This window comes from Rosa rugosa, chromosome 2 (assembly GCF_958449725.1).
Source record: "Rosa rugosa chromosome 2, drRosRugo1.1, whole genome shotgun sequence".
In the NCBI taxonomy this organism is placed as follows: Eukaryota; Viridiplantae; Streptophyta; class Magnoliopsida; order Rosales; family Rosaceae; genus Rosa; species Rosa rugosa.
Window position 1 is genome coordinate 58,457,241 of NC_084821.1, and position 18,065 is coordinate 58,475,305.

Consider the following 18,065-nt stretch of genomic DNA (forward strand, 5'->3'; position numbering starts at 1 on the left):
TTATTTACACAAATGATTGTTTGTTTTGATTCTAGGACTTTTGGGTTGGAACGTGTTAATGATTTGCCTCGCAGGCTCGCATAGTCTTCGTGGGTGTCAATTATAGGACCATTGTCCCTTTCGTTGCTTTCATTTTAAGAGACATCAATGGACTTGGAGGAGATTGTAAATAGTCCTCCAATTTAAGGGGAGGCAAAAGGTCCCGGGTTTGGAAGTCTGATTGATTAAATTTGGGTGATTGATTAAAAATCCGTACCTTTTCGTGGGTTTAGGGCATGCTGCTTGCACCTTGAGTTCTCTGCATATTTATGAAAACAAAGGAGATATCAAAACCGCTTAATTATTATTTTCTTTTATTAAATAAAACGGCTGTTTTAGTTTACAACACTATGATGATGTGAATCAATTATTTGCTAGATAACTAAAAAATAAGAATTTAGGTTTTGTTTAGCTGATCTATAAATTTGTTATAAAGAGCTTTTATCGGGAGCGATTTTATTAGAAACACGCATGCATTCATATCATTTCTTATTCGTTTGAGCAGGTGCTATTTCTCATAGCTTTTCTTACAATTAGAATTACTGAACGTCAATTAGAGAGAGATGCATTTCATTTTTAATCACTGCTTAAGAACAAACAACAAAAAGGCCAAGACTACTAAGAATTTCCCATTAGGGACGTACGCAATTCTTATAGCAAGCATTGGGGCGCTTGTTTGATTCCTTTCCTTTTATTCAATCCGAAGCTCTATCGTTGTCCACAAATCGCGGGCTAAACGCGCCGCAAACCGAGAAAGGGCTTGCCTTTGTAAATCATTCTTTTGGGAGAGAGTCCGACCGGATTCGTGAACTTCTGGATGGGAAGAGAGTGACTTACTCAACAGTACTAGAAGCTCAAAGAAGTACGGAAAGAAAATCGAAGTGCTTAGAGGACAAAGGATGGGGTGTTTTCATTTTTCTCGTCGTAGAGAAAGGAAGGTATTCCAGTGACTGCGGCGAACGGCATACTGAAGAAAAAGGCGGTAGATCTACCTACACACACTCGATTCTACAAGGAATGAACAACCATAGAAAAGAATTTCATTGCCATTTCCGGTTTGATGAGTGTACAATAAACCATGAATATTCAGAGAGAGAAAGAGCCAGAACGTTCATCATTTTCTTCTTAATTTCTTTTCACTTCATTTTTCTTTCTTTATGGCCAGAATTAACACCACCATTGTATTGGCCTCAAGTCCCACCTTTCACATCGGCCAAGTCCATTTTGGTGGTTGTTTAATTGTTTAATTTTCTTGGTAACAGCTGGGTCGGCCAACCTGTCCATACTCCACGTCCAATTCACAACTAACTGGATGCACCTATTTTATTAGTCTGGTTTTCGTTTATTTCTTCATGCATGTTATACAGATCATCATAGGATTACGGCCTAAGCAAATATATATTTATAATTTTGTTAAATAATGTACCTATAATCGTAATTAACCTGTACACTTTTCATTATGCTAAACGAGGAACAGTTTTATCATATTCTACTTTTTGCCGGTCAATCTCAACTTATATGCAGACATTATAGAAGTACTGAATACTATAACTTCGACCACTGGTGTTCTACGAGATTGAAAGGTTTTATTAAACATGTCGGAGCAGGGCAATTGTTTTCAAGTATAGTATTGAGTTTCGAATTAGCACCTAACTTAACACGCTCTTAAATATTATTTTGGAAAATACTATAGATGCTTATTGTAATAAAAAGTTTAGGCACAATATCCCACCCTATAATATTCAGCAGTTTCATTAATTAAGATTTGAGGGCAGCCGAATCAGCCATTTATTAAAATAAAAAAAAATACTAAGAGTTCAATGTCTGCAACGAAAATAATTATCATTTTGAAAATGAATGACAGAAGCTAGTCAGAGCAAATACATAAATTAAGTCATATTTATGGGAGTTGATAATTTAAAACACAGGAATAATAATAAACAAAGCACATTAGACAATTGATAATAAGCCAACACACTTCTCCTCTCCCAGGAGGAATATAACACCCAAGTAATAATTGGGCCTGTGCTCACATGTTTGGTTGGTTTTAGAAATCTGCTAATCCAACAATATCATACATAATAATGGGCCTGCAAGAAGCCTAATATCCGAAGACAAAAGAAGCCAGAATTAAGAAACAAAATGAACTTTGGGCCAAAGTAGGTCCAATTTCGAGCCCAAAAGAGGAAGCTAATTAGGGTTTCGCATAGAGTGGTGGTATATAGAGCTGCCAAGTACTTCGTAAACTTAAGAGAGAGCGAGCCGCTTCGGAGTTAGGGAGCAGCAGCAGAAGGAGTTTCGGCCGCCGGCGGGAGATCAAGCTCACAAAATGGTTCGTCTTTCATTTTCATATACCACATTCAACTGGGTTACCTTGCAATTTCTATTCCATTCGTTTTTTTCTTTCTTTAATCTCTATACCATGCTCGATCCAACTTTAGCTCATACTAGTTGCTCAGCCTGGTTTTCTATATATTGAGATAGAACAAATCTTACAAACCTAGCTCTGCTGCTCTTTAGGGTTCTAAATTTTTGAGGTTGAAGTAATAAAATTGCCATAACATGGTGGTTGTTATTGTTGGTGGGAAATCTGAAACAACTTTGTTCATTGTCGGAGACCTGATTATGTTGTCAGGTGTTTATAGTATCATGCTGTCATTTTTATATTTGTTGGGTTTGTGGTAAAATTGCAGTCTTGAAGTGTGTTTGTGGGTTTTATTGTTTTGTGTTTATGTAGCTTTGTTGTTAATTTTTGTTTCTTGGTGACTACAGGCGCGAGGACTGAAGAAGCATTTGAAGAGGCTCAATGCCCCCAAGCATTGGATGCTTGACAAATTGGGTGGTGCATTTGTAAGTCAATTTTGCAGTGCGATTTGTTTTTCGTTTGAGTTGAATGTGTATATTGTGTTGCTAGTTCTTTTACATGGGACAATGTTCAATGTGTTGATTGGGGTTTTGGAATTATACTTGTCTAGGCCCCCAAGCCCTCATCTGGACCTCACAAATCCAGGGAATGTCTTCCGTTGATCATTATCTTGCGAAACCGGTTGAAGTATGCTTTGACATACCGTGAGGTCATTGCCATCTTGATGCAACGTCATGTTATGGTCGATGGGAAAGTTAGGACTGATAAGACTTATCCTTCTGGTTTCATGGGTACGTGAAGCGCTGCCTCCTTTACTATATTACTGCTTCATTGTTCTTGATCCTCTTATTTCCGTATCGACATCCATACTGAGCAATGGAGTTTAATATTGAATAAATATTGTTTATACCAGTCTACTAGTCTTGTGTTTTTCAGTTTTCCGAGCACCTTGTATTTCCTTTCAATAACTGGCATTAAGTGATTTATAGGTGGTCTTGTTGTTTGATTTTCTTTTGTGTGTCCTTTTGTTTTTTTATAGGGTTCTAAAATTTTTATCAGTGGTCTTGATTTTGGAATGTGGCACTTTATTAACATTCTGCTTTACCTTGACAGATGTTGTCTCAATCCCCAAGACAAATGAGAATTTCCGTCTCCTTTATGACACCAAAGGACGGTTCCGTCTGCATTCAATCAGGGATGAAGAGGCAAAGGTGATTTTCTTCCATCCTCTTGAATTTGTCACAGGGTGGTTTCCTTTGCCAAGGAAAAAGAATATGCATTGTTTATTTTGAGTTAAGTTTTACCCTCTCAAAAAAGGTTAACTATACCATTATTTGAAAGATTTCAATAAGGCTTTTTCCCTATTCTAAACTAGTTGAACTTAGAAGGATCCATTGATTTTAACAGTTTCTTTTTTAAATCTACATTCCCTGTTGATATACTGCCATTTTATTGCTAGCTTGCTTATAGATGGGGCAAGGAAACTGTCTGAATTTTGCATTTGAGTTTGACTAAGAAAAGTGATGCTTGTATTTTTCTGATAATTGAGTTTATATCTCTGCAGTTCAAACTCTGCAAGGTCCGTTCTGTGCAGTTCGGCCAAAAGAACATCCCTTACATTAATACCTATGATGGAAGAACAATTCGTTACCCTGACCCTCTCATCAAGGCAAATGACACCATCAAGCTGGATTTGGAGACCAACAAGATCGTCGACTTTATCAAGTTTGATGTTGGTAATGTTGTCATGGTGACAGGTGGTAGGAACAGAGGGCGAGTTGGAGTAATCAAGAACAGGGAGAAGCATAAGGGAAGCTTTGAGACTATCCATGTCCAGGACGCCACTGGACATGAATTTGCAACCCGTTTGGCGAATGTGTTCACGATTGGTAAGGGGACCAAGCCATGGGTAAGCCTTCCCAAGGGTAAGGGTATTAAGCTTACCATCATTGAGGAGGCCAAGAAGAGGCAAGCAGCCCAAGCCACAGCTGCTGCTTAGAAGATTTTGGTCAAAACAATTTAAGCTTATTTGAAGAATTTCACTAGTACTTTTGTAATTTTTACTAAATTAGCGTTGGAGTTTCTGCTGCAAATTTTGTCTTTTTAATTTTTCTGTCTTTTGCTTTGATACAGATAAGACTTTAATTTTTATGTTATTTCGAAGTAAATTTTCGCTTTGAGCAGTGTCTGGTTCTTACTGTTCCTATGCCATTTTTTCAGCAGCTTGAGAACTCTTTCCCTTCTAGGGTAATTGCTAATTGTAATAGTTTTCACAACGCCTCGTCTGAAGACTGATATTACCTTTGTAGTCTGGCTGGCATTCTAACTATGGGTATGAAACTCGTGGGAAGTTACCGGTCTCTTGCACTACAATCCGAATCTAATGTTTTGTTTTGAGAAATTATATTTACACAGCTCCGACCGTTAAATACACAATACTAATTTTTTTGTACAATTTTAAATTCCTATTCTACTTCTTTTCAACTAAAAAACTTGCCCTGTGACGTCAGGTTCTGATGAATGTCTGCTTGCTGGGTATCATAAATTTTATTATTATTATTATTTTTATTTATTTATTTTTTTTTTTAAAAAAAACCCCACCCCATTCACACCCTTAATGGAGCTCGAACTTTTGACCTCTTATATATGAGACCAAAGCTTTACCACCCCACCAAACACACACACCCTGCTGGGTATCATAAATTACATGTGCAGGCATCACACCTTTGTTCATAGCTACTACATCACTGATTCATTGATCATTATATATATACATATGTATATAAGCCCTGTCTTTGTTCAACTTGTTTCAACTATATATATACAAAATCATAATTACTTAGACAAGGATCGTCTTCCTTGTTACACTTAAGAGAATCTTAGACATCAATGTATAATTTTTCCTCTGCAATTTTGTGTATTTGTTGTAGTTGGAATGATGTTTGATTAGATGAGTGATTGGGGGTAGAGAAAAGATAGGGGAGAGAGAGTTGTAGTCTTGCAGCCGGGAAGACAGAAAAGGAGGGTCAGGGAGGAGAGACAAAACTGCGAGAGAGATATTATGAGGAAACAGAGGGAGGGTAAAGGAGGAAAGATGAGGGAAAAAAATGGCAAAAAAATTTAGGAAAGGGAAATGTGCGAGGCTCTAATGAGGACTTTAAAATGATGATGTCATGAAAACTTTTAGATTAACGGTTGGATGACATGTGCGTTGTAAAATTAATATTTCAACTAAAATTGGAATCACTCATCCAACCGTTGATTTGAAAGTCCTCATTTTAAAGTTCTCACTGGAGCCTTTCCGTTAGGGAAATTGAGATGTGCTATTAAATTTTTTCTTTTGTTGCATGGTCCTCCTCTTGGAGTGGATTATTGAGAAGAGTTATCCTCTTCAAGTAGCACAAAACCTTAACCCTAGTAACGATTCACATTGTTACCACCAAGCAATTTCCTTTCGCCAACTATAATCAGAATCGTTTTTTTCATCTTCCGACTTCTGTTAAATTGCTTCTGAGTTATTCTGGCAATGTTGTGTCTACCATATATGTGTTTGAAGCTGATGGAGAGAGTTGAATGGCTAACTAGTCCATTCTTTAAATCATTCCCTGCAATTTCAGGGACAATCTTTAGGATTGGGGAATGACAGGCAAAAGGTATCATCTAATACAAGGAGGGAATCCAATCCTAGATTTTTGCTAGTAATGCATTGGAGGGAAAGCCTTTGGAATGTCAACTAAACAAGGTCCACCACACCCATGGCTAAGATTCCTTATGCCACTTTCATGGATTTACAGCTTACAGAAAATCAAAGCTTACAGGCATGGCTTTAACTGTCATCATATACATTTTCTGCACAAAGGTTACAGATAGAGGAAAAGGTAGAAAAGACACCATTGAGCACATGGAGTAGATGCTTGGATAATAAGTATACATTACAGACCAATAACCAAAAAACCAAATTTAGACATTAATTTTTATGATACAAACAAATCTCCCACAAAGGTTAGAGTTTACAAGAAGGAAATTGTGTGATGAATCGAATGATGATACGATACAACTTTTGGGGTCTCAATTCTATGTCCATCTGCTTGCACATGAAGCCTTTCATTCAAGAATTGACAACACTTTGATCCAATCCAAGTTGAAAGAGATGATGATGGATATAAGGGATGGATCATGGTCCATGGATATCCCTACCTGCACTGATTATTCTTCACAATCTTTCAAAAGCAAGCAAATAATAAAGGTGGTGGTGGGTGTGGTGGCCACAACTAGCAATGAAAGCTATTGGGATCAAATATATCACTTGCCCTAGCCTAACCCACCTGCACATGCTCCTTGTCTTCCTAGCTCTATTTATATTCCCTTCTTTTCAATCAACACACTTTTTGAAAGGATTGCATTCCCATTCCTAAGCCTCTCAAGACTTCCACTAAAACTTTTACAAACCCACATTACAAAGCCAATACCTAGAGTTAGACAATAAGCCTACTATGCTTATTGGGTTACATATGGTCTAATATATCTGACACACATTTCTATGATCATCATCATCATCTATAGTTGGTGCCTCGAGCAAGTGATCAAGTGGTCATTAGTGAGGCCAGCAGCTTGCATGAAGGAGTGAATCACAGTGGGGCCCACAAACCTGAAACCCTTCTTCACCATGGCTTTGCTTATGGACTCTGATTTGGAGGTCTTCACAGGGATCTTGTGGCATGACTTGTACTGGGTGGAAATTGGCTTGTGATTCACAAATCCCCACAAGTAGTTGTCAAATGACCCAGTTTCCCTTTTAATCTGTAAATAGAGTTAAAAAAAGAGAGGTAATAATCAAAATCACAGAATTGTAAAATCTGTCAAATATATAAGGTCAGTTTTATCTTATAGTAGTACCTCAAGAATTCTTTTAGCATTGTCAACAACTCCTCTGATCAAGCTTATATCAGTACCAGTATCAGCACTTACTGAAGTTATCTTCTTTTCATTAAACTTAGCCACAATTTCTGCATCAAAACTTGAAAATGCCTCCCTGCATAAATCAATTACCAAGACTTGTTAAGATTTAAGACTCAAGAACAAAATAGCTATATTACCTGTTTCAATGTTTTCTAGAAATTAATGTGAAGTAATGGAACTTTGAGATCAAACCCACCTCAAAGCCTGCCTTTTCCTCAGGACCGAGCTCCAATCTGATCCTACTTGAGCACTGGTCAACAGTAGCAATTCAAGCAACAAACTGCAAAATGACACCAAAAAAAAAAAAAAAAAATTAGCTTCAAAAATATACATCATTCTGTGAAGGATAAGAGGGATATATCAGTGAGAGAATTACTTGTCATCATGAACAGGAACTCCCCATTCTTGATCATGGTAAGCAACATACAGAGGGTCTGCAAATTAACAAGTACACAACAAACACATCATTCAACTTTCTTATCAATCTCCACAGCATTTCAATAAAAATAACATGAACTTTTTAATAGAACTGTACCTGAATTTGGTGTGATAAAACTGCATCTCCTTTGTTCAACATTGGTGGATGAAGTATCAAGAGGCACTACTTTCCCTTCAAACTTTGCAGACTTTGTTCTTCCATAATGCGCAATTCTGAGCTTTCGTTGTTCTTGCATTGTTGCAACTTGCTCTCTCCTTGCAGCTGCTATGCTTCCTGGTGCCTCTACTATCAAAGATGATATATTTTTCATTACATTTTCAGCAGAAGCTGCACCTGCAACACTTGATCTCTTTGACTTTTTCACTGAACCAGTCAACTTGGTTGTTGACTTAGGTGTGAGAATTAACTTCTCAAGACTAGAATTGAGCTCATTATGGTCTTTTCCTCTCTTAAGTGCTGGTGGTCGAGGCGAAGGTAACTTGGGAGAGATGGGAGGAGAAATTGCGGGCTTAGTTTTCGGTGATGGCAGTGGTGATAGCAAAGGAGGTGGAATAAGGGATTCATGGGAGGTCTTTTTGAGAAACTTCCTTTGTTCCAAGCTTGGAAATTGGTTACCAGTTGGCTGAAGAACCAAACGGCGATTGGTTTTAGGTGTTGTTGGAGTAACACTAGGACTTTGCTGCAATTTTGGTTTAGAGGAACACATTTTATGTGATGAACTGAATGATGGCTTTGGTGTTACAAATTATTGGGAGCAGAGGAGGGGATGATGATGAAGGAGGTGAAGAAGTTAAGGAGGGTTTAGGAAGGATGAGGGGGATTTTATAAAATGAAAGTGGGGTCATGAACAAAGGTTTTGGCTAAGTTTTAACATGGGGAGGTTGGGGTCTGCCATACACAACCTCTTGTGAGGGGTAGTACTGCTTTTTTGGCCCTGTGAGCATGAGGTTTGAAAATGACACACTCCTAACCAAGTCTAGATTATATTGTAATTTTGTTGTGTTAATTAAATTTGATATATATTGGTTCCACTTGAGCAAAGAACTCGATTTACATTCATGGTCTGTTTAGGTCTTTGAGGGATATTGATCGTCTAACGTACATGATATTAGAGTCTTGTTCGCCTGAGATTTCTCGAGTTTGAATCCTCCATATCCCAAATTTGTCTACTTAAATTTAGTATTCCATGTGCCAAATAATGTGAGTTTGATGTACATCGAAATGGAAAAGAAGTTCCGAAGATCATTAATTATGAATTGTATTAACTGCATCATGGGGTATAGTAAGCGAAAGTCCTCGCACTTAATTGCATCGAGTTCTTTGTACATGTGTAGTTGTGTACTGCCATTTGGCGATTAAGTTGAAGACAACATCGGTGCAACAACGTGACCCCAACAGCGATATAGTTGTGGTGCCATTGCCAGCTTCCTCATGGACCCTCCTTTTCCCACACTTTGTGCTCTTCACTGCTCAAGTCTCCATGCGTCCTCAATCCCAAGTTGAAGTGGGGTCTATGAGAGTTACCAATCATTGTGCTTCTCTTTTGAGGTGGCCTAAAAAAATCTTAAGTTTAATATGCTAATCAGATTTGAGTGAATGCCCTAGAATTAGCTTGACTTTGATGTGTATCAGTTTTGTGGTCTTGAACTCAAAAGAGACTAAGCAGGGTCTTAGTTCAAGGCTTTTAATATATGATTAAGTGAAAGCTTAGCTCATCACATCTAGTTGTGCAAAAGTGGACCATTTCTATTGGAATGTCAGTGTTATCTAAAATTTGTTAAAGGCTTTCAAAAAGCTGTCATAGGAGATTTACAACTAATATGTGATACTAATAGCATAAATAAGTTGTCTGTGGGTCAAGTAGATTTTCATACCTACTCTCAAACTAACTCAAATCTTGAACTCATGAGAATCACTGAAGTTGAATAAGTATATATATATATATATATCTCACAACAATGAGTTGATTCTGCAGAGTTTTACAGTAGCCTTCAGAGAATAAATTGGATGAACAAAGATGCCACCTATTTGTAGACAACAAAAGCGTGCTTGGGTGATTGAAGTGGTAAATTTAATAACAGTAGAGGGTCCTGTACTGCTATTCACCTGTGCAAGATAAATAGCCATGAAATAGTTTTAACTACCAACTGTAGTGATTAAAAATTGGGTTTATTGCAACCAAACCCCTTAAGAAAGAACATGAACATCAATTGGTCATAAAATATATTGTTATACAGTTGAATCTGCAGGTTGAATTGGACAAGTGGCCCAAAAGTGCATGTCATATACAGTTGAACTTGTAGCATGAACTATAAACACAAATTCCCCATCAAGTCTCTTCGAATACACATAGTTTAAAACAGTTTAGGAATTTCGGAGAATTTGTCAAGGTGAAACCTGGCATGACAGATCAACATGAAATATTGATGGGGGTTTCAAAGAGAAGCAACAAGATTGTCAAACCCAGAACAGTATAAGCATGCAGAGAAGAGAAGTCACAGCAAACTGGAGGAAGAAAGTCATTCTTTACATTAAGGGATCCCCTAATGAACTAATAAAAGTAGATCACAATCACCAGTAGTATTCTAACATATTGTAATACTTGGAATATCCAAAGTCTTCTGTGAAGAAACGAAGTGTTTTTTTTTTTTTTTTTTTGCAAACGGCTAATAATACTTGAATCATAAGCAATAGCCAAGATTTGTTTGTTTGGGATTCAGTTGAAAAAAGAGGGTGTCTCATAGCCTTTACTTTTTGGGTTTTGTAGTCTTTCTTTGAGGCTCACATCAGTCACATACTCACATGCTATGGAGCATATATTCCAAATATAGGGGTTGAATCCTTTTTATCCTATAGGTGTAGAAATTATTGGTAGAGCCTACCTTTATTCCTTTTTCTTCTCACTATGTTTTCAGAGAAACAAATTTGCCAATGACTTCACCATATGCTAATAGGTATTCTGCTATTGTAACAATGTTTTCATGGTGATTATGTTAAAATCACTAATAAACACTTTGTGTAGGAACTAGGAAATGAGCCAACGATTCATGAAGGAATAAAATTTAGAAATAAAGTCTGAGTTTCAGAACTATTATGCAACGATTCTCAAAAGTTTTGGATAAGGTAATAAGGTCAATAGTCAATAATATATCTCAAACTATAAGAGTGCTCTAGAGTTAACGAAGTTTTATTATAAAGTTCGTGCTCTACGGCAACAACTATTTTAAGCTCATTGCAATATGAACATCTAATCCAGACCGTCTGTTTTTTAGGTTTCATTTTGAATATCACCTATCCAAATATCAAATGAATTCAAAATTGTTTAACCATCTAAACTGTGATCAAAACCACATTGAATAAGTCACTCTATTTACGTTCTTGCTTAAATTCAATTCTAACATCATAATCACAAGATAACAAGCCATGTGATTGAGTCCTACTCAATGAGCTGCATCTCTATAATTCGACAGATAGACGCAAAATGAGACATGAATCGTATATATTTGCCTCGAGCTAGTCATCTCTCTTTATCTTATTAGTAGGACATAAACCAAAACCACACTATTAAGGTCTCTTCCTTCATTGATTTCCTTAATCTTCATTATTTTTCATAAACCTATTTCCCTAATCTGTCCTCTCCAATCCAATAGCAACCCACCATCAGATTAGTCAAAATAGCATGATATATGAACAGGGAGACTCTGCAGCCTACAAGCTATTCTCATATCACGCTAACATGTGCTCTATGTCGCTTCAATTCGTTCAAAAAAAAAAAAAAATTACTGATTTGCCATGATAAAAGATCGAGTTGATTAACTTGATTTAGTGCAAGATATATGAAATATATAAGCACACAAAGGTAAAACGTCCCGTCGTTTTTTCTTGTCTTTTTACAGCCCATCCATGATTGAATGTTGGTTTCTGAGAGTGACATGAAATACTTTAGCAGACATTTGCCGTATGCAATATACAGTTATACACACAAGGATCAAAGATAAGGTTTTTGATGGCTACTACTCCTAGCTCATTGTCTTGGCGGGAGTAAAATCTCCCAATAATTGCATTATTGTTGAAGGATATCGACATAATGTGTGCCTCTACAAACTAGGGTTTGTTGTAGAGTTGTAATAGGAGTAGTTATAGATTCCCTAATTATGTTTGGACTCTATTACCTTTACGGTACTTTGTAATTCCCTATATATAGGGCTCCTATTATCAATAATACACACAACTATTTCTACACAATTCTATTATCCTACAACACGTTATCAGCACGAGTTCTAACCCTAGCTTCAGAAAAGAAAAGAAAAAAACCTAGAACTTCCTCTCTGCCGCCAACCCAAAACAAAACAAAAAAAAAAAAATCTCCATTCCGGCCTGCCTCAGCCTCACCTCATCTCATCTCACCTCACCGGCCGAACCTGCAAACCCAGCAGCCCAGCCCGGCCGGCCTCCTCCCCAGCGCCCCCGCGCCCAGACGCCTGCGGCTCAGCACACCAGCCTCACCCCAGCAGCCCACTGCAGCCCCTGCTGCCTGCACTGCTTCCTGCGCGCTGCTGCCTCCCTGCCAGCACACCACAGCCTCCCTGCCACTGCGCTGCTCCTGCTGCACGTCCCTGCCAGCCTACCGCGACCCCGCAGCCCGCTCAGCAGCCCTGCAGTACGCTGCGACCCCGAGCACCGCTAAGCAGCCCCGCAACCCCGAGCACCAGTACGCTGCTTCCCTGCACCCATACCACCAGCGAACTGCAGCAGCGACCCACTAGCAGCACCGCCTCCGATTTGCACCACCAGCAGCAGCCCAGTCCGCCTGCAGCCTAGGAGGAAGAAGAACGAACGAAAGAAAGAAGAAGAAGACCGAAAAAAAAAAAATAATAAAAAAAAGAGAAGGGCTGGGCCCGAAAAAAAAAAAAGAAAAAAAGGGAAAGGGTTGGGCCCGGAAAGAAAAAAAAAAAGGAGAAAGAAGAAAAAAAAAAGGGGAAGGGAGAAGGGCAGCCCACCAACTGCCATTTCCGACCAGATTCCAGCGATCTTATTTTAGCTACACGCCTGCATCAACACGCGCGTGTCTTCAAGCCAAGAACAATCACGTAAGTTTTTATAATTAAGGTTGCTGCTTTCTTGTATTTAAATTCCTTTTATTTTCTGCAAATATTGGAATATATGTTGCCAAATGAGTTTGATATTTAACAAAGCGGAATTGTGGGGATTCACGCTTAACGAACTAAGAGTGTTCATAATTAAACGAACTAAGAGTGTTCGTGTGAACTAAGAGCGTTCACAATGCTTGGACTAAGAGCGTCCGTAAGCATCAAATTGTGACCATATTAAAACATCATTGTTTGGTCTAATCCAAAAGAGATTCTTGGAAATTGATTTCTTGGTAGCATAGCTCGGAAATCTTATTATTTAGTTTTCGTGGAAGTTTAGCTCCGAAACTAATATATTTTCTCTTCTTATTTTCAGGATGTCGAATGAACCTAGACTCGACTTTCCCATGCTTGACTCAACAGGCTCAGATTACCACAGTTGGGTAACCGATGTTGAGAACCATCTCACTTCAAAGGGAATATTACCCATAATCCAGGCACCTAACCCGGATCTTGTGTTCATCAGAACATCTGCAAAGAATGCTCAAGCAGTTATCTTGATGCGACGTCATATGGACAAAGCACTCAGATTGGAGTATATGTCGATCAAGGATGCAAGAGAGCTATGGGTAGCGCTAGAAGAGCGTTTTGGCAATGTCCAAGATTCCCTCCTCCCTGACTTGAAAGTTCAATGGAACAATCTGCGCTTTGCTGACTTCAAGTCTGTTGCTGAATATAATTCAGAGGCTCTTCGCTTACAATCCATGTTGCGATTCTGTGGACAACCTGTCACAGAGCAAGAGCTAATTGAGAAAACTCTCTCCACCTTCCCCGTCTCAGCCATTGTGGTATCAAAGCAATACCGTACTGAGGTTAATGCTGGACGGATCACGAGGTTTCATCAGCTTATCAATATCATATCTGTAGCTGAGAAACATGATAACATACTCGTGAGAAATTATAATTCAAGGCCCATTGGAACTAAGAGCGTTCATGAGGCGAATTATAATGCACCCAAAAGAGGGCGCAAGGAGCGAAACCCTAATGAGGGACATGAAGGACGTATGGGTCCATATAACCGCCCTAATAAGGAAGGAAACCGCAAGTTTGGTGCGGATACACGTGGTGGCAATGTCACACGTGGGGGAGATGGTCGTGGTCGTGGTCATGGTGGTTGCGCCATGGCTCGTGGTGGAGGTACCATGGGTCGTGGTGGTGGCACCAACCCTCCTAGGGAACGCCCACAACGTGCACAACGTGCACCTCAATTAAAGGGAGGCAACCGCAATGATGAGTGTCATCGATGTGGATCAATTGAGCATTGGTTCAAGCAATGCAAGGCAAGTGAGGAACTAGCTGCAAGATACAGGGCATATAGGGACCTGAGAGAGCAAGAAGTGTACCTTGCAGAAGAAGAAGAAGATGGTGGAGATGTCAATCTCACCATAGAGGACTTCAAAGCTGAAGATGAAGTGCACATGGATGCAACAGACTTTGATTAGATTAGTCCTTTTTATTTTTCCAAGAACTTTTGTAATGGCAATTTGCCTTAGTCAATAAATGACAATTGTATTAACTCTTTCTTATGTGGCGGACCCAATAAAATGTGATGTCTAGGAAAGTCATTGAGATTATTGGTACTTAAGAGAGCCTCGCTCCACCAACATCTCTCTCTACTTCCCTGGTCATATTTGATTGGAGTTACCAAACGGATAGAGTGACTACAATGTGTCTTACTTTGATTTTATTTTGGATTAGACTTTGGAAACTTTGATGTAATCATTGGCTATTAATAAAGTGTCAATTCTTTTACTTAATGTCTTGGACATACATTAATTCGAACTTTATTATATAAGAGCCAATGTTTTTCATGTGGAAACACATTATGAGAATGGACAGAGTTCCTTTGCATCACCTCTAATGACTACGAACGTAAACGAGTATTAGAGAAACTTATGTGTCGCTCTAGTGGGTTGTATGCAACCACTATTTGAGTTATTGAATCCAACTATGTCATGAGAGACGACTTATGGGATTTTGGCACATATAGGCTTTGACATGATGATCCGTGTATTAAAGACTTTACACAGACATCCATTTTCAGAACGAAGAAAAGTAAGAACCAAGAATTGGTTCGAGGAGCTGCACATGCGCCTCATGGCGTCATGATTGTGCAAAGACAGGCCATACATGGCCAGTGCCGCCTACCCCCTGCGGCAAATACATGGCATTGACGCCATAAACTCCTCTCTCTACTTCTCAAGTCTATTGTGACATTATGGCTTAACCAAAACCTTCATTGGTTGATTATAAAGCCCATGTTTCGTTCTGTAAAGCCTGTTATTTAGGATTGAGACCATCCTATGCAAAGGAGATTGAGGAAATAATTCCATTCTTACAAAGAATCCAAGGGAATTCTATGGATTTGATCAACCAACTTGCGGACCATATAGATGTTTTATGGTGTTGGTTGATACGCAAACACGCTGGTCACGTGTTGTGCCATTATCCACTCGTAATGCTGCTTATACTACACTCCTAGCACATAACATATGGCTACGGGCTCACTACCCAGATCATCCCATTCAGTCAATTTGACCTGATAATGTTAGAGAGTTTACATCGACAGTTTTCGATGACTATTGCATATCATTGGGTATTGATATCAAGTATCATATTCCCATGTACACACCCAATTGATCTCGCGGAAAAGCCACCATTAAACGACTACAATGGTAGCCCGGACATTGGTAATGCGCACCAATATTTCCGCTTGGGTTATGCAATATCGCATGCAGCTATGCTAATTCGTCTACGACTCATAGCAGCCACTCAACTTTTATTTGCGTTACAGCTAGTGACTGGGTTCGAGTCTAATATCTCGTATTTATGCATATTTGAGTGTGCGATTCATGTGCCAATTGCGCCGCCACAGCGCATCAACATGAGTCATTGCAACGAATGCATATATATATATATATATATTTGTTGGACATGAGTCTCCAACTGTAAGTCCGCTATGTAGAACCCTTGACAGGCGATCTCTATTTCGCTGGATTTGCGAATTGTCACTTTGATGAGACAGTCTTCCCGTCGTTAGGGGGAGATTAGAACGTCAATGTTCAACAGGAACGACAGGAATTGTCGTGGTCTGTCCCCACTATGTCTCATCTTGATCCCCTAAAAGTGACGAGATCACATATACTTGCTGCAAACATGCCTGCAAGGATTGATGTCCCCACAAGAGGACATGGTGCCACCCAGAGAAGATGGGTACTGCACCACTACCATGGATGGTAATATGGTGACGCCACAAGGTGGCATAATGGCGTCATAGGCCATGGGTTCCGCTAGAGAGCGTAGGAGACCCATAGGTTCGATGGATTCTCTTCCTAAGAAGAGAGCGAGTTTGGCACAACTTGATCCATTGATCATTGATACTCAAAATCCATCTCATGAGAATATTTTGGATTGTGGTTATGTCCAAGAGACATCGTTGGGGGACGCCTCAATGTTAGAACCAATTCCTGAGAATATAGAGATCTCTACGAACTACACTAGTGTACATGAGGACGTGGAATTATTGAGACCAATGACATCGAACCTTACTCCGTTGAAGAATGCCAACGTAGAGAAAATTGGCCTAAATGGAAAGATGCGATCCAGGTTGAATTGGATTCACTAACGAAGAGGAAGGATTTCGGGCCTGAGATGCCAACACCTCCTAACATAAAACCTGTTGACATTAATAGGTCTTCGTTAGATAGCGTGATGAGAGAAAGAGATGGCAATCTCGCCTTATGGCGCAAGGTTTCTCACAACGCCCTGGAATCGACTACGAGAAGACATATTCTCTCGTAATGGATGTCATTGCACTCCACTACCTTGTCAGTTTGGTAGTTTCCAAATAACTGAACATGCAGCTTACGAATGTGGTCACTACGTATTTCTATGGGGATCTAGATACGGAATATAATGAAGGTTCTTGTGGACTTTGTTTACCCAAGTCAAGTGGCTCTAGACCACGGAGCGCATTTGCAACGAGGTTGAAATGCTCACTAAAATGACTACTTGATTGGGAAGGGATATGATGAACTATGCCCACGCGTTTCCATGACAAGTTCCGGATTTGCAATTGTCGCGGTTTATGTTGATAAACATAATTGGAACCCTTGTGAGTTAAGGAAAACCGCTGAACACCTGAAATCCGAGTTTGAGGGGAAGGACCTTGGGAGAACACGGTTTTGTATACCGTGTCAATAGATGCTTAGACATTTTTGATAAAGTCAAAGATGCACCATGGTCGTCCGTAGTCTTGGCCCTAAAATGGATCCGTTTCGTCCCAGGGATGATGACGAAGACGTGTTAATAGCAGGAATGCTTACTCATGTACAATAGGCGCATTATTGTACTTAGCACAATACAAGACCGGACACCTCAATTGTTATGAACTTGTTGGCTAGATGTAGCCATGCGCCAACGCAACGCCATTGGACTGGTATAAAAACAATCTTTCAATACTTGAGATGTACGATTGATATGGGCTTGTTCTATCCCTACAGAGAAAAGAGATGACGGAAGTGTGGGATCGGACCCCACAAGGCAAAATGCCACCTTCCGTGCTCCTCATCCCCTCCATCAAAATGACAACAAGCACTTCTAAATATTGAAGTGAACCATATCCAATCAGAGGATAATGTAGCGGACTTATTTACTAAGTCGTTACCAAAATCCACCTTCGAGAAACATGTGAAGAGCATCGGATTGAGAAAGTTATCCGAACTCCCATGATTGTAGCAATCAGGGGGAGATATTGACATCAGGGGGAGGCATGATGTCTACATGTTCGATCTCGAAGAGTGAAGGACGTGTTGTGCTCTTTTTGTCATTCGACCAGGGTTATTTTTGTCCCACAGGGTTTTTGTTACCTGGCAAGGTTTTTAACGAGGCAACAATCAAAGCGTCATCACCAAGTTTGAGCGGCACAAGGGGGAGTGTTGAAGGATATCGACATAATGTGTGCCTCTACAAACTAGGGTTTGTTGTAGAGTTGTAATAGGAGTAGTTATAGATTCCCTAATTATGTTTGGACTCTATTACCTTTACGGTACTTTGTAATTCCCTATATATAGGGCTCCTATTATCAATAATACACACAACTATTTCTACACAA

The 18,065-nt window shown here is 39.4% G+C and overlaps 3 protein-coding genes across 3 annotated transcripts; 2 read left to right on the plus strand and 1 right to left on the minus strand.

The window, feature by feature from the left end:
* Positions 1 to 2,255: 2,255 nt before the first annotated feature.
* LOC133732523 (small ribosomal subunit protein eS4x-like) lies at positions 2,256 to 4,584 on the plus strand. The gene is made up of 5 exons (XM_062160095.1): positions 2,256 to 2,371; positions 2,812 to 2,889; positions 3,015 to 3,195; positions 3,518 to 3,615; positions 3,969 to 4,584. Exons 1-5 carry the CDS (start codon positions 2,369 to 2,371, stop codon positions 4,401 to 4,403), a joined length of 795 nt encoding a protein of 264 aa, XP_062016079.1. The 5' UTR covers positions 2,256 to 2,368; the 3' UTR covers positions 4,404 to 4,584.
* Positions 4,585 to 6,297: 1,713 nt separating this feature from the next.
* On the minus strand, positions 6,298 to 8,632 carry LOC133728806 (uncharacterized). Its single transcript, XM_062156245.1, has 5 exons — positions 7,899 to 8,632; positions 7,740 to 7,797; positions 7,560 to 7,643; positions 7,301 to 7,436; positions 6,298 to 7,204 (listed from the first exon to the last, which is right to left on the minus strand). Exons 1-5 carry the CDS (start codon positions 8,506 to 8,508, stop codon positions 6,962 to 6,964), a joined length of 1,131 nt encoding a protein of 376 aa, XP_062012229.1. The 5' UTR covers positions 8,509 to 8,632; the 3' UTR covers positions 6,298 to 6,961.
* A 3,243-nt stretch (positions 8,633 to 11,875) lies between these two features.
* On the plus strand, positions 11,876 to 18,065 carry LOC133728807 (uncharacterized). Its single transcript, XM_062156246.1, has 2 exons — positions 11,876 to 12,892; positions 13,269 to 18,065. The coding sequence occupies exon 2, from the start codon at positions 13,270 to 13,272 to the stop codon at positions 14,392 to 14,394; it is 1,125 nt and encodes a 374-aa protein (XP_062012230.1). The 5' UTR covers positions 11,876 to 12,892; position 13,269; the 3' UTR covers positions 14,395 to 18,065.

Bases quoted from the DNA above. Each gene is read 5' to 3' on its own strand.
- LOC133732523 (XM_062160095.1), top strand. The intron at 2,890-3,014 runs GTAAGTCAATTT...ATACTTGTCTAG, and splicing joins ACAAATTGGGTGGTGCATTT to GCCCCCAAGCCCTCATCTGG. The intron at 3,616-3,968 runs GTGATTTTCTTC...ATATCTCTGCAG, and splicing joins TCAGGGATGAAGAGGCAAAG to TTCAAACTCTGCAAGGTCCG.
- LOC133728806 (XM_062156245.1), bottom strand. From the start codon at position 8,508: ATGTGTTCCTCTAAACCAAAATTGCAGCAAAGTCCTAGTGTTACTCCA. The intron at 7,798-7,898 runs GTACAGTTCTAT...GTTAATTTGCAG, and splicing joins TTTTATCACACCAAATTCAG to ACCCTCTGTATGTTGCTTAC. The intron at 7,205-7,300 runs GTACTACTATAA...CTCTATTTACAG, and splicing joins ATGCTAAAAGAATTCTTGAG to ATTAAAAGGGAAACTGGGTC.
- LOC133728807 (XM_062156246.1), top strand. From the start codon at position 13,270: ATGTCGAATGAACCTAGACTCGACTTTCCCATGCTTGACTCAACAGGC.